The 16,841-nt window shown below is 31.3% G+C and overlaps 2 protein-coding genes across 2 annotated transcripts; one reads left to right on the plus strand and one right to left on the minus strand.

Annotated features, from left to right (window-relative positions):
* Positions 1 to 383: 383 nt before the first annotated feature.
* On the plus strand, positions 384 to 3,820 carry LOC137821908 (glycerophosphocholine acyltransferase 1-like). Its single transcript, XM_068626704.1, has 8 exons — positions 384 to 634; positions 874 to 942; positions 1,071 to 1,128; positions 1,240 to 1,340; positions 1,738 to 1,833; positions 1,909 to 2,002; positions 2,959 to 3,196; positions 3,311 to 3,820. Exons 1-8 carry the CDS (start codon positions 539 to 541, stop codon positions 3,612 to 3,614), a joined length of 1,056 nt encoding a protein of 351 aa, XP_068482805.1. The 5' UTR covers positions 384 to 538; the 3' UTR covers positions 3,615 to 3,820.
* Positions 3,821 to 8,146: 4,326 nt separating this feature from the next.
* LOC137822437 (formin-like protein 20) lies at positions 8,147 to 9,859 on the minus strand. The gene has a single exon (XM_068627323.1). It carries the CDS (start codon positions 9,857 to 9,859, stop codon positions 8,147 to 8,149), a length of 1,713 nt encoding a protein of 570 aa, XP_068483424.1.
* Positions 9,860 to 16,841: the final 6,982 nt, after the last annotated feature.

Raw genomic sequence — 16,841 nt, forward strand, 5'->3', positions numbered from 1 at the left:
ATTTTGATGTGATCTTCACATTATTAAGTGAAATGATGTGATTGCTTGATTTTATAGTCTCAACTAATTAACAAACAAGTTTAATTTTGATGTATGCTTTTATCATGTTAACCAATTAAAAATGGTCTTCAATGTAATTTTCTTAAAAAAATTATCACAAACTATTAATTTTCAGTCATATAAAATTTAAAGAAAATAGTGTTTTTTTACAGTGTTAGACCATTCAATTACATTACACTACTAGTTGATTAGTTAAGATGGTTTGGTTGTTTATACTTTTTTTCATATGAATCAAAATTAGAAAAGGCACATATGTAGGTATATATATACATATATATATACATATATAGATATATATACATATATATAGATATATACATATATATATATACATATATATATATATATACATATATATATATACATATATATATATATGTGTGTGTGTGTGACAGGAGAACAAAGGCCATATTTCACTCCCAAAATTGTGTTTCTGCACACACCACCATCTTTCTCTGTCTGAATCATTCAAACACGTATGGCTGTGTCTGATAACGAAGACTTTGCATCAGACTATACAGACAGCGAACCCTCTAAAAAGACCAGGCGTAGTAGGTTCAGGGATAGGTCCAAGGTATGTTGTTGCCTTCAATCCATATGTTTTTTTTTTTTGTATAAAACTTAGATGCATGTTTTTTTGGTACTGTTGTTTAATTTTATTTTGTAGCTGACTGAACAATATTATAAAATAACTGTATTTGATTGGCGTCACAAGTTTTGTCCTTTTCGTTTTTCCAATTTGATTTCTATGCATTCTGTATCTATTTTTTGATTTTATGATATGGATTTGTTTTGTTTTGGTTGAAAATTAAGGAGGTGTTGTCTAAACAAGCTGTGAAGATAGTCAAACGAGCTGAAGAGCATGAAAGTTTCATCAACAAGGTGGGTTTGCTTAATTTCTGATTCATGTTTTTTTAGCTATGGATTTATTTTTCATCATCTTGGGCCATTAGGGTATGCTAATATCGAACAAGCTTTGATTTTTTTTATTTATTTCTGTGAATGTTCAGGTGACTCATCTTCTGGGGGTTCTTGGCTTTGGTGGGTTTTGCTTCCTCTTTGGGGCAAGTAAGTTTATTCTGATTGAACAGTGTAGTGGTTTTTGTTTCTCTTTTTCTCTTTTGAGAAGATTCAATGCCTCTTTATTGGTTTTCATTTTTTATCACCCTCTTTTACCAGGGCCAGAAGCTGTTCCCTTGGTATATTGTGTGTTCTATGTCGTGTTTGTTCCTCTCCGTTGGATATATTACAGGTTCAAGAAATGGCATTACTATCTCCTGGTAAATGATGATATCTCATACTCTCTCTGCAACCATGAAACCAGTGAAGTGCTAACAACACAACTTTTTGACATACTCTTTTAAATATACTTTTTATTGACTAAAATGTATTATAAATCATAAATTGATGTGAATTTCATTACTTATTTAATAAGCTTCTCTCATGATTTGCAATTTTTAACAAGTTTTAATTTTAACTACTGATAAAGAGTATTTTAGAAAGTGTGTTAGAGACTCCTAGGCCCTGTTTCAATATCTTTACTGATTAAAATCATTGGAACAATGTCTTAATGTTCTCATTATGAAGAGGGTACAAGTATTAATTTCATATGTACCTATTAGAAAACTATGCATGAAAACCAAGCAATTAAGTGATTGTATTGTTCATATGTTTCAGGATTTTTGCTATTATGCCAATACAATCTTGTTGATTTGCCTCCTTTTTTATCCAAGAAATGAAAAGCTTTTCATGGTCTGCTTTTCATTCGCTGAGGTAACCATAATTTGATATCTTGGTAGAAGAATGGTTCATTTGTCAACTTTATGACTTATTCAAGAACTGTTGCAGGGACCATTAGCGTGGGCTTTGATTGTTTGGCGCTGCAGTTTGGTTTTCAGTTCTTTTGACAAAATTGTCAGTGTTCTGATCCATCTTTTACCTGGTAATGACTGCATTTTTAATAACTTCTCTCCTTTTTAAACAAGATAATAAAGTTTTGGAAAACCTTAGCCTTCTACTATGATCATTCTGAACTTATGTTTTCCATGGTCAAATATTGGGAATGACTGCAAGAAAAAGGTCTGTATGTGTTATCTGCATAGCGTGCACTAAGTAATTTTGTGTGGAACATCTCTGATAAAGTGTATTTTACATGCTTTTTATTCAAATTCTATTATCTTCATAATTTCTCCATTCAATATTCAAAAGATTCTCGAATAGTAATGGGGTTGGTTTAACTCCTAGTTTTTCTGCACCTAGATAGATCCTCCTAGATGCATATTGATGTTTGAACTAAAATCAATATTCAATAGCTTCATGCCAGACATGGAAATCAATAGTTTAGTAGCAGTAGACAACTTTTGCTAGATTTTTCAGAGAAATAACAGAAAAACAAGGTTTCCAGCCCAGAAATTTTTGATTTTAAAAGTGGATAATTTTGTTAAATATTAAATATTCTATTTGTGTGGAACTGAATTCATGATTAAATTCTGTAAGGAAATTTAAAAAGTGGCTATAATAGCCAGAATGTATGTTTATCAAGAAATTTGTATTAGTGCATATGGAGGATTTCTTTATCCATGCTTGAATTATGTAATATCTGTCGGATATAAAACCATTCATGAGTCTTCATCTAAGAATATGCCCCTAAATCTGTACATTCAATTAATACATTTTATCCTGAATATTATGAAAATATTATTTTAGTACTCGTTTATCCATGCAACAACTTGGAACTTCTAGATAGACATCAGAATATCAGAGATGCTACAATTGGAATGGACTTCTGATAGACTCCTCAACTTTATTGTTTCTTACTCTGCTTCCATTTTGGCTTGGATTTGTGATAGACTTGTCAAATATTATGCTTTTAATGCAATAGTTTTGTTTTGTTTTCAGGATTAGTTCTATTTTCCATTCGATGGTGGAATCCTACAACCTTTGAAGCCATGCGACCAGAGGGAACTGCTGCAAGAGCTACATGGCCTTATATTGAAGATAAATCCCATCTCTGGATGTGGTTGTTTCTGGTTCCCTTAGCAGTTTACATTCTGTGGCAGGTTCTATACTTCCTCATTGTCAATGTCTTGCGCAGACAACGGTTTTTAAGAGATCCTGAAGTCATGACTTCCTACAGGTAATCAATGAACTTCCCTACACTTTTCTCACTCCATTTTGGAAGGGTGTGTTCTTGAGTGGTGGTAGAAAGTTGTTTGAAATTTCTCATTTTGTTGTGTTCACTGTTTCATAGGGAACTCTCCAAAAAGGCTCAGAAAGCAAACAATATGTGGTGGCGCTTAAGTGGCCTACTTGGGGATCAAAATCGCTTGTTGATGTACATCCTTCTTCAAGGCATGTTTACTGTGGCAACCACAGCACTAACTGTTCCCATATTCTTGTCCTATGAATTGTCTGTGATTTTCCAAATACTGAAGATTTCTGCTTCAGTATGGAATGGGGGAAGCTTCCTGATAGATGTAATGCCTAGGCAGGTAATTCTCAAGGAGAAAAAGAAATCAGAAATGCAACATGTTCCAAATCAAAATTATCAGTGATAGATGGTGCTGGAAAATTGTAGGTAGTTCAACAATTCTTCATGATATGAATGAAATATCCCTTTATTCATACCATATTAGTCTTGCTGTATAATACAAGAAGACCAATGTAAGTGGAATATACCAATGCACATTCCATGTGCATGTGTTCTGATGGGGACTTTGTAGAACAGTCTTGAAAAGTATAATTTCTGTGATCCTTACAAGAGTCTGACGAATTTTGGTACACATATATCCTTACCACTTCCTGCAATGGCCCCCCACATTTGTGTCTGTCACATTCAAAAGTTGCAAAAAAATCATCAGTGAAATGATCAAATCCATCATGAAAATCTCATAATTTAAGGCAAGAAAATTATATTTCACCTGATTTTGTCACTCCTCCTTATAGCTTAGAACATGGTGTATTTGAAGATATAGTTGGAATTTGAATAAATAACTTTAAGAATGAATGAAACTCAAATGGAAGACCATGTGTACAATTGTACTTAGTCACTGTGTACTTGGATTACCTGTCGAATAGTTGAACATTTATGAAAGAGAATATTTGAGTGAGCACTTTAGGGACCAAGAAAGGGGACCTCTGCATTAATTTAGACAACAAAAAAGATGAAAACATTTAATGTGAAACTTTGGAACTCATTAATATCTTGATTAAGAAATTGTTTCACATTTCAACTATGGACTTTTCAGCTAGAAGGATATCATGTACATACATAAGTAAAATTGTGAAAGTAGATAATATCTTTTTAGTAAACAAATAGTGATCAAATTTGGATTGAACAAAATCAATGAAAAGAAAGAGAGGTAGATCTATATAATTTTTTTTTGGAACTATTGACCTGTTTTAACTCATATAAAGACTTTTTTAACTTGCATACTTGATTGAGTTTGGTAGAAATAAGAGACATTCCTTGCATGTAAGAAAGACATTATTAACATTCCTTGCATGTAAGAAAGACATTATTAACATTCCTTGCATACTTATTAAGATTATGTGGTAGATCCATATAAGAAAGACATTATTAACATCCAACTGTGACTAGAGATTTCTACACATGTAGTATGATTCACTATACACAAATTCTTACTCATTGTCAATCCTATTAGTTTTAATATTCAAGTTGAAATTATTCTTAACAAGGATAATAGAATTGGATTTTGGTTTCACTTTTAATTTTCATGAAAAACAACCTAGTAAAATCATTTACAATAATAAAAAAAAATATCAATGCTCATCAATGAGAGGAGTTCCAAAAGAATCCCATATGTTTGTATGCAACAAATTAAAATTATAAATAGATATAATATTATTTTTCATAAAAGATAATCTATGTTGCTTAACTAAACAACAAGAGTTACACATTATTTCACTATTAGATTGTATTAGATTGCATGTAAGAGAATACTTTGATTTTTTTTTTGAAAATTTCAAAATCAACATTGTTCTAATAATGTTTTATATTGTTAATGAAAATAGTATTGATAAAATGATGAGTGTTTGGTTCCTCCAGGTAGGTAGCAGAGTCCCTCTTAAACTCAACATGCCCATTTTTTTTAAAGTAATATTATCTCGTATTTGACAAAGTTTTCATAAAAATTTAGTTCACAATTTAAACACTCAATGAAGTGTCGAACAAAAATATGATTGAAAGTAAAATAAGATATATATTACAAAATAAAACTGAACAAAAGGGAACAAAGATGAACAAAAGAGTAAACTAAAGACAAATGATATGGGAATGAATATCTCTTCTTTCTTATTATTTAAATAAAAAACAAAAGGGGTTTGAATATATACAAGTAGTATACTAAGGAAATAATCAATATTAAATACTAGAATCAAAAGATAAAATAAAGGTTATTCCCTTCTATAAAGAGAAATAACTGATAATTAGAAAAGACATTCAATTATTTTTTTCTATAGAAAGAAACAACTGATAATTAGAAAACACTCCCAATTAGGTATCTTTCTGTAACTCTGGTATCCGTATCCTTTAATAATATATGTAACATAATGAACACAATAATTTTAAAAATTGAATATTTTTAGTATGAAGTGCTATAACATGAGATTCATTTAAAAGTTTTATATTAACAAGTTTGATTTTATAAAAAATTATGTAATATGTAACTCATGTATAAAGAATCTAAGAATCTTGAAATTTTTTAACTTTCTTAGATTTATAAGTGGAATAATACTCGACAATAAGATTGTTAATTTGATTTACTTTGTGAGAAAAATTTGTTGAAAAATCTTTCAATATTTTCAATAATGGTTAAACTTGCTTAGGTGTAAATTGTTCATTGTTTTGATTAATATCTTGATGGCTGGCCTACATTTAAATTACTAGTTCTTATTTTGTAAAAAATTATTAATATTATGCTCGTTTGTTTGTTTATCCCAAGATCAAAAGTTATGTTTGAAATAACATTCATCTATATGGAATGATTCATCTTGTCATTGTAGGTGCAATGTTTTTCATAATCGGGATTTGTTCTTCTCCATTTCTTGATTTTTTTCAGCCATTTTCATTATCTAATAGTATTCGACATTTTTTACATCAGGAAAACAATTTTTATTAAGTTGTCTTTCTTGTTGAAGAACAAGATAAAAAAACATGATTTATGTCTTTACATGATTGTAAATTTATCCAAGATACTTTAAGAAACATATAACATGATCTGAATTTGTGTATTTTATCTCAAAACATCACAACCGCATTTTATGTCACATGAGGAGTATGGATTTGGTTTCAAGGATTCTACAAAGAATTTTTAAATATGTGTATAAGTATGAAACACTTCTTTCACCTTATTTGACATAATATGCATTTCTTGAAATAAACATGAAATTATGAAATCATCACATTTGGAGAACATTTCTCACAAATCTTTCCAAAAATATTTAATATTATCAATGTAAATGATATTTTGAGTAATTTGTATATTGAGAGATCGTGTGATCATGAAAGAACCATAACATCGTATATTTTTCATGTATCATAAAGTAGATCATCATCCTGTGGAGCTCCATTATTTTCATTAATGAATTTAAAAAAAAATTAATGATAATTCACATCTATTGATCCATAATGCTTTTGAACTTCTTAGCTAGCAAATACATAAAAAGAAAAGCAATAACATATGAAAAAAAGAAGAGAAGAAGAAGATGATTGCATTGAAGGTAGAGTGAGTTGTGACCCGTGTGATATTATACTGAAGTTAGTTCTCTCATAGACTATATAAAAGTAAATTAGTTCTATAAAATACTTATAAGTAGAAGATGAACACACACAAAATAAATTTTATTGATAATTAGAAAAGCAAAGAATATATACATATTAACATTCAACTAATTGTTATACTCTAAACGTACAACACTACATATTATGGTACAAAAATACGATAATTTTTATTTATTTTAACTGTATTTTTTATTTTTCAGATATTATTGGAATTATTAATTGGATTATTTTTTTTATTCGATAACTATTTGCGTAAATTATGAAATTTTGATCCTGTTCTTACAAATTTTGTTGACATAATGATAGATGAGGACATGCTATTTTTGTAATCATTTGTTCGTTTTTTTTTTTAAAATAACAATCCTTAGGTCAATTTAAATATTTTTCTCTGAATAAAATTGCTTAATTTTTAAACAAAAAAAAAGAGTGGCTTGGGTTTGTTTGCATGGATGGGTGGTGAAAAGAAGGAAAGATTCTTAACGGAAGTGAAGGTGGTTTCTCTTTAGCAGTGAAAACAAAGTACGTGCTTCAAAATTGACACTTTTATTTCTGATCTCAACTCTTTATGCACATTCAGAAGAAAATACCGACCACAAGACTTCTGAGATAAGTTGTCAATTAAGATTTTATCTTTAAAAAATGTACTAGTATAGTCAGACGACATGTTGAGTCGGTCAGAATCTCGAACCATCGGAATGTTTATCCACGATAAGAAAGATCATATGATAAAATGTGGTTGATCGACTCATAACGACGAATCATGAGTTGACCAAGTTAACAAAGTTAACCCATAATTAAATGTTATTTAGCGTAATCCTAAACACGAATCAACCAACGAGTGTCAACAGTTTTGCTGACTTGATTGTCGGAGTGTCTTCTGCAAATATCGAACCTGTACTAGAGGACGATCAAGAAGAGGAATAAGGAAAGAGTAGGAAGCTGAGTGTAAAAATGACTGACGGAGAAGATTACCAAGCAATCGTTCTTATGCCTATATGTGAGATTATATTAAGCCTATTAGAAGAACTGTTGCAAAAATAAAAATCCAGCACAAAATGAGATTTACTACTAGATAAGAATTACAATGGTAGAAGTTGGTTTGTTGAAAAAGTAATAAAGGCTCCAATAGGTGATAAAAAAGAGAGTGAGAGCCCTAGTTATCCTGCTATACAAATATGTTTTAATCAAGAAAATGGCATGAATGAGTGAAAGTATGTGAGGGAAATAAAACAAACTCAAACCCAAACCCAAGAGACTCTAATAACTGAACTAAAAAAACCATAATTAGAGCCATTTTTGGTTGTGTTTTGTTGAGATAGGAGGCAATGAGGCATTGCTTTTGTCCTTGAAAGAGTTCAGTTTTTCGAGCTTCCACTCTCCCCTCAGCCGAGCGATGAACGATGCAGCCTTAACGTTTACATCGGGACTGGGACAGAAAACGCCGTTACCATTCGTAACGCCGTCACCATTCGTAACGCCGTCATTCACTCTACTTTCCGATACATTCATAATCTCCTCTCGTTCCGGAGAGCTACACCGCGAGCTATGGTTGCTGCGTATCCTAACGAAATCTCCGCGGACGACGAACTTCATCGCCTTCATCTTGAACGGCGGCGGCGGCGGCGGAACTGGAATCAGCGGGGACTGGTTGCCCGCGTTAACTGTCTCCTCAATCTCCTCGTGGAAATTGACGCTTCTGCTCGGCAGCGGTGGTCGCCCGGTGTTTCGACGCCGTGGAGGAGACGGCGGAGTCGGAGGAGGGATCTGGCTCTTGCGCTTTGACCACCGCTTCGACGGCGGAGGAGGTGGCGGTGGAGGTGCGGGTGATACTGAGTGGATTTTCTTGCTCTTGCCTAGTCCTTTTCGGAGTAGACTGTGAAACATTGAAGGCGGTGGCGGAGGAGGTGGTGGAGGTGGCGGCGTCGGTGGTGGCAGTGTCGTGCTATTGGTTAATTCGTCGGCATTATCATCGTAATGTTGATGGTTGCTATTTTTTGCTCTTTGTTTCTTCTTTTTCTTTCGCTGGTTGGAGAGAACTGAAGCCCAAACACTCGCTATCTCTCTCTTCACGTTGCTCTTCTTTCGCTCGGTCTTACGCTCCGATCGCACCTTCGCCGACGGCGTCGGAGGAGCCAGAGGCGGAGAGGGGATCGTCGTGAACTCGCGCTCGTCGAGCTCGACGCTTATCTCAGTGTCTCTCTCTGTTTTCCGATGCGACCGTCGTGTACTGCGACGAGCCGATTCCGGCGGCGGAGGAGGCGGTGGTGGTGGAGGAGGAGGCGGCGTAGTTGACTTCACCGGCGGCGACGAGGTACGAATTTCGAAAGTATCAACAGGAATTTCCTTTACTACTCCATCTTCTTGTTGGTGTTGATGCTGATGTTGTGATTGTGGTGATGGCGATGGTGATGGTGGTGATTCCGGCCACCGTTTGCGGTGGTCGACGGCAGGAAAATAGTCTCTAGCCGGCGAGCGGAACTGCTTGTCGATTTCAAAATCATCAAAGAAGCGGAACTTGTTCCGGTCATCAGCGGTTTCCCACTGGCGCAGATCTGGATAAGAGCTGCTGTTTCTTCTCATTCTCAACCGAGTAGCACCAGCGGTTGGCGGTGACTGAAAGCGGTTGAGAGGTGTATCATTAATGAAGTCCTTTGTTTCCCCTGGGATCCCAAGCCACCGAGATTGTCCTTGGGAAGGAACTCGACGAAACGCAGCGTTTCGATCCGGAACGGCGTGGTGGTGGTTATTACTTGGGGTCTGTTCGTCGTCGTTTCGTCTGGCAAAGACGCCGCAGAGGATTGCGAAAACGACGAGGAGGATGTTGAGGGAGTCCCAGCTGGTCTTGACGGAGGCGGGGCGTATGAGGCGTGTGGAGGCGGAGAGGAGCGGCGGCAGGGCGAGGAAGAGGATGGTTAGAATGACGATGGGGAAGAGAATGATGATTAGTGGAGGGCTGAGTAAGGGTGGCGATGAGTGCCAGGAGCGACGGTGGGGCATGGTGGTTGGTGGTGGTGATGAGGCACCGGAGAAGAAGGTGAAATGAAATTCTTAAAGTGTAACAACAAATAACTCTTTCATTGGGAGCATAGACAGATAATATACTTGGAGTAACAGCTACTTCCCTCACTCTCCTATTTTCAATTATTTATTCTTTTATTCACCAAATTAAATATTATCTTACTATTTTATTAACATCCTTCAATATTAACCTTATATTTGTTTAGTTTGCACTGTTAAGTTTTTATCTTTAATATTTTTAAAAATATTGTTTTTATGTTTATATTTAATTTGTTGTGTTGTTTATATTAATATATATTTTTGTATAATTATTATTTTATATCAATACGATTTAGTTTATTATAAATTGTTATAAGTTTATTATTAAAAATATTAAAAGAAATATTATAAAAAAGGTTAACTTAAATACAATTTAAGCATCAAAATTGATTTATATATTATAATTTTATCAAATTTATAATTAATGTAGATTTTCTAATATTATTCCTTCTAAATCATGATAAGTTCTAGATAGGTTTATGTCATAATTGAATGGTAAATAGAATTGATATAATACCTGGAAAATTGTTTAGTATATATCATAAACAAAATGAATAGTTAGTTTTTAAGCCAATATAATTGTATTTGAATATCTTATACCATAAGAGAATAAAATGTGGGCCATAAAAGAAATTTTGAAAATTATTGACATGTTGCATCCTTATGACATTAATCTTAAATTATGAACACAACTTATGAATGAGACCCATGGTTCGGCACTTGGGTCCAAACTTTTGAACTTTTTAACATTATTTTCTCCTCTTTCTTAGCTTTCTCATTTTGAACTTTTGAAACACTTGCTATAATTATGTGTTGTTTCTGCCTTTGTGTAATAATATATTCACTTCCATCAATATAACATATTTTAAATTACTATAAAAGAAGAAGGTATATTAGATGTATTCAAGTTGAAGTCTTTCAAGATGTTGGAGATCACTCCATGGTAAAGACATCCCAATATTCAAATTGATAAAATTGAAAATGATAGAATTGTTTACAAATTTAGTTATCTTTTAATAATTGATTTTTTGAATTATGAAAAGCAAATATATTAATCTACACACGTTAATAATAATTTAATATATTTTAAAAAATTTATTTATTTTAACTAATCCGAAATTATTGGTTTAAGACCACATGTTTGTGGATAATTTTTGTTGTTGTTATCTCGACATGCTAAAATCTAAGCAATATTTTTTTCTTTTGCAATTGTCGGTTATTGGTTCTTGATTGTTGGATTGATGTATTTGTTAAAATATTTCGATGTATAAATTAAGTTTTGTTCAAGTAGGTCTTAGAGGAAATTCAATTACACATTTTTTTAAAAAATAAAAGCTCTCATATTAAGCATTACTATGCAACTTAAGATCTCAGTTAGGTTAACACCTCAAATAACAACAATAATTTGTCATCATATAAAAAAAATATTATTAAAAAAAATACAAAAAATACGGAAGAACTAGACCAAAACTATACAAATCCAATCTAGAATAGTCTTTCATGCATAACATTCATGTTGAAAAGATGGTCTCAGCATTCCATGAATGTGTTGGTTCTAGTAGTCCATTATCTAATTATTGTTGTGGAGATCTTCTCTTAAGAGTCTTCAAAGAAAATTTAAGTTTTCCTTACTGAGATCTTATCTGTAGCGTGTGGTGTACTATGATTTTGTAAGAAATATTCAAAATATCTGTTAAAGAAAACATGTTGTGAAAAAGCAAAATAGGTTTAAAATGTCGGCCAAATAATTGCGATACCAATTAGTGTCATTTCGTATATAACATGATAAACCAAAGCCCTTTACTTGTTGGAACCCAAATCCAATTTTTAAGTTCATTCTTCAAATAAATCACCTTGTCTTTATCCTCCAATTCAATCTACGCGTATTAAAAAGTAAGAAAAAAAGTGGAAGAATAAAAACATTTGAGATATAGACAAACAAAACAAACCAAAAACAAAACTCAACTTGTTTCAACAATCTCTTATCTTGTCCCCAAGTAAACTACCCTTATCCATAATACATGCTACCTAATCATCTATGTTTTTTTTTTTTTTCATTTTATCAAGAAAAATATTTTAAGTCTAACTCAGCTTCATAAAACTGGTTTATAAGATGAGGTTTGCACCCATATATATACTATGAAATGAATGTCCTAATCTCTAACCGATATGAGATCTCCAACACACACCCTTCATGTCGAAGTTGTCAACTCGTGCGTGAGACTACATATTATGGGTGGTCTGATAACGGTCTGGTAGCAGTGGCCTGATAAGCTGAATAAACATTTATTACGATAGACTCAAAATGACTCTAATATTATAGTAAGAAGTTGACTTTAAACCTATTTCAATCTCATAAAACCAGCTTATAAGATGAGGTTTGCATCCACATATATACTATGAAATGTCCTAATCTCTAGTTGATGTGAAATCTCCAACACACATATCTCATGCCGAAGCTGCCAACTCGTGCATGAGACTACATATTATGGATGGTTCAATAACAGTTTGATAACGGGTGACCGGATAAGCCTAACAAACATTCGTTAAGGTGAAGTTTCCACCCACCTATATACTATAAAATTTCGATACGAGATCTCCAAACATGTGTATTTTTTATTTTTGTATGAGAAATAAAAGGTTAAATTAAGGTGAGATGTGATACGACAAAGAAGTACTTAAGAATTTGTAGTGGTACGTGTTTGGTTGCCCCTGAATGATTGGAGCGTGGGGGCAATCATTGAAACGCACTTCCTTTACAACAAGAGAACGCTAAAACTGGCTTTTGGGGAGCGCACTTTGTTAAAAGACGAAAACCCAAACAACCCTTTGATTTTTTCTCTTTCAAATTTTTACTGTTTGACTCATTGTTGCCAAAAGTGTTCTCAACCGACCCTATCCATTCATTCTTCTTCTACCCTGTTTGGTCAATTCTGAATTCTCATCTACTTTCCTCCAAAACATCATTTCTCAAAACACACTTTATTAAAAATAACTATTCATTGATACAGACAGCTACAACATCTATAATCAACTCTAGTTTTGTTTAATCATTGCTAATCATTTTTATAGCTGCAAGGGATCATAATACTGTAAGAGATTTTCAATATATATAAACTCATATTTCCTTAAATATTACTTTATTTCATATTCAAAATAACAATTTTGTTTAGTGTTTTATATAATACTTAATAACTAATATTGTTTAAGCAATTAATATGAGATTATATCAATTCAAAAAACCAACATCATCATGACACCGAGAGTAGAATATCAACTGTCATTATCTATACTTTATACATATTTTATGACTGATAAATGTAAATTTCTTGATTTTAAATCACTTGTATCTTCTCTAATTAAGATAAGTGTAAGAAAATTAATATGAAAATATTAAAAACAAATCAATAACCATCTTACTTATTCAAGTAAAAACAAACATTTTTCATTTATACTAAAAAAACCTCACAAACAAATAAAAAGAACACATCTCAAATCTTAAAATGATTATTTTAACTTTTCTAACAAAAATATCAATTTTATAAACATATGTTTGATTATCAATTAAGTAATTCAAATCTTATTCGGTGGACAACTAATTATAAAAATTTCCTAACAGTCAAAATTTAGTTGAATAGACGTGGTTGGATAAAATTATTTGCAATTTAGGCCTATGTAATAAATATTTCGAATGAATTTTCACAACTAAAACAATTATTACACAATTCTAAATTAAATTTTATCTTTTAGTTCTCTAAAAAATCACTGTAGTTTTAGTCCTCTAAGAATAATTCAAACGAATTAAGATTCTTAATTTCATCAAGATATACATTTTTATATTATTTTTTATAACTTTTTTTTATCTCGATAAAAAATAATATATTCATCAAGAAGGTGAAATTATTTTAATTTAATCTACGAAAATAATTATATTCGTATGGTAGTTAAAGCTTGTCCATGTACTTTCTAAAAAAATGTGCATTTTGTGCAGTTTTGCATCCATATTTATTGCCTGAAACACATTGTTAAATTTTTTATTCTCTTTTCTTTTTTCTCAAACTCGTGATATTAAATCATGTAAAATCACCATGCATGCAATTATGCCACCAAAGCAACTTTTTTTTTTCTTTTTCCCTTTTTTCCTGGTTCAATGAAGAGTGATTGGAAGTTAATAGAACAACTAAATAAAAAAAAGAAAGAGATGGCCCTAGTAATAGGAAAATATGGTTTAAGAATTAAGCAAAGGGACACCACTTTCGATGGAAATCTTTTAACTACCATTCTCTTTATAAGAACAATATAATTATATATATGAAAAGAAATAGAAAAAAAAGTATTAATTAATCCCTATCTTATTAACATTTTTTAAATTATTATTAGGTAGGAAACATCTCTTCGATAAATAAGATTTTTTAAGATTTGAAAGCAAATTTTGTTAGAATAAGACATTTTTCAACTTGTTGGAATAAACCTCACAACAAATCTAAAAGATAAATTCTCATATAACAATAATAAAATATGGAATAAATATTTAATGAAGTTATTTTGTTGTTGTGTACTGATCACATTAAAGTTAGAAAAATATGATCAAATATAAATTATTCAATAACTGATTAAATGTGCAGAAATGCTTTAAGTGGAGTACTAATTAAATTATTTTATCCAAATATATAAAATGGAAATGATAGTGCATGACAGATAGAAATGGAAACTTTTTTTTAGCAAAACCCTAAAGTTTTGAGACACAAGAGTTATCTAGAGATGTTTTTGATAGGGTAGGGATATTTTGGCATAGTCATATGCAACATCATTATGATATTCATATTGTGTCCCACTAAACCACACTTGAATTCATTAGGTATTGTTATGGTGTTGTTTGTTTGAATAGGGCATTTGGGAAGGGAAGGCTTACCTACAACTACACCCAAATGACCTACAAACTTACCCCTCTATCTGCCAATCCAACCCTACCTTCCAAACATTATTCACTATTTCATCTTACAAACTGTTTTTAATTTGATTAGGAAAAAATACTAAACAAAAAATAACAATTAGGACTAATATATTTTTATTTTATTTTCATCTAGTATATCTCTCTTACATAGATGTGGGTGTTGGAGATCTCATATCGATTAAAGATAAGAACATTTCATAGTACACAAATGAATGCAAATTTTATCTTGTAAAAACCAGTTTTATAAGGTTGAGTTAGACTTAAACACAACAAGAAAATCACTAAATAGAAATCAATTTTAGAGACAAAAAATAATTAGTTACTATAGTGACTAAATTAGAAACCATTTTAGAGACTAAAAAAATTATTGATTTCTAAATTAGTTTCTATTATTGATAAATTATTTCTAAATTAGTATCTAATTAAGTACCAATTATTCAGATTCTAAATTTGGTAGCAAAAACTTTAATAGTTAGTTAGATACCAATTTAGAAACTATTTATCAATAATAGAAACTAATTTAGAAACCATTTTTTTTTAATTTTTAAAATATTATCTAATTTAGTTAATATAACAACTAATTATTTTTTGTTTTTAAAATGAGTTTCTATTCAATGATTTTCTTGTAGTAAAAATTATTTTTTTAATATGATATCAGAGTCATCTTATCATTTCAGAACTTATCTTAGGGAGAATTTGTTAGTCTTATCAAGTTACCGCGAGTCACTATCAAATCATTCATGATATATAATCCAACCCAAGAGTTGACATAGGTATATATGTTCCTTTAATATAAATAAATAATAAACTAATAATTTGAGGTTTTTTTAAGGGGATGTGGAATTCAGAAACAATAATGGTCGATGATTAAAATTAATCCATCCAAGTGCTATTAAAAAAATATTGACTTGAAATATAAAATTCATGATTTCACATGTAATAGGAAAATTCAAACGCTTGTGACATAAAATAAAAACATGTTTATCTGTGAGACAGATCTAACATTTTGTTATAACGATGTCATTAAAAATATATATTGTTTGAATGTTTGTTATGTTTTATCATCATTTCTTATTAAATTATTTTTTCTTTTATATTCAAATGTTGACTTTTTAAAACTATTAGCTAGTGATTCGTAGAAATTTAAATTGCACTTAAAATTTGAGATTTTTCTTTACTTATATGGTTTGGAAGTATATCTAAGTCATTCTGACATTAGTATTATCTGTTTAATATTTAAGTATTTCCTCCATATATATATAATTATAATGTTATAATCATTATTTAAATATCATAAACAATTGGGTTTAGGGATGGCAACAGGTAAAAAACGTGAGGCGGGATGACCTTTTCAACCCGCTAACCCGCATTAGCCCGCCCCGCATTAGTCCGCAACCCGCGCGGGCCAGTAGCGGGGCGGGGCGGGCTGGCCCGCAAACCCGCAAGAAAAAAATATTGGCACTTAGTAGCAGCAGGGCAACCTAAACTGGGTCATGCCAATTAAATCGATTTCAAACACGATAAAGGAACAAGACACCAGTTAGAGAAGGAGAAGTAAACAAAGGGTATTTTAGGAGTTACCCATGACCAAGCCTTCAATTGAGCCAAAAGTTATCTTATTTTTATTGTATTATTTTTATGAAAAATTAATTAATTAATTGTCATTGTTTTAATATATGCAGATGACGGGGAAGATTATAATTATGAAAAAATGGATGAAGGTTCTACTAAGGTGGCATCCAATGTTATTGAGATGAAAGAATGTCAATAATGTTTATGTTTAATGTTTTTGAATTAATGTTTATGTTTAATGTTTTGGAATTAGGTATTTTTAATGTTTTGGAAGTGGAAGAATAGTGATATTTGATATTTATCTTAATGTTTTGATGTTTGACTATATTTGAAAAGGAAGGAAAAAAAATTAGGTTTGATAATAACAAATATATAAGTTTAATTTGACAATTTTTT

Source organism: Phaseolus vulgaris, chromosome 9 (genome assembly GCF_000499845.2).
Source record: "Phaseolus vulgaris cultivar G19833 chromosome 9, P. vulgaris v2.0, whole genome shotgun sequence".
Classification (NCBI taxonomy): Eukaryota; Viridiplantae; Streptophyta; class Magnoliopsida; order Fabales; family Fabaceae; genus Phaseolus; species Phaseolus vulgaris.

Bases quoted from the DNA above. Each gene is read 5' to 3' on its own strand.
- LOC137822437 (XM_068627323.1), bottom strand. From the start codon at position 9,859: ATGCCCCACCGTCGCTCCTGGCACTCATCGCCACCCTTACTCAGCCCT.
- LOC137821908 (XM_068626704.1), top strand. From the start codon at position 539: ATGGCTGTGTCTGATAACGAAGACTTTGCATCAGACTATACAGACAGC. The intron at 1,129-1,239 runs GTAAGTTTATTC...CTCTTTTACCAG, and splicing joins TTGCTTCCTCTTTGGGGCAA to GGCCAGAAGCTGTTCCCTTG. The intron at 3,197-3,310 runs GTAATCAATGAA...ACTGTTTCATAG, and splicing joins GAAGTCATGACTTCCTACAG to GGAACTCTCCAAAAAGGCTC.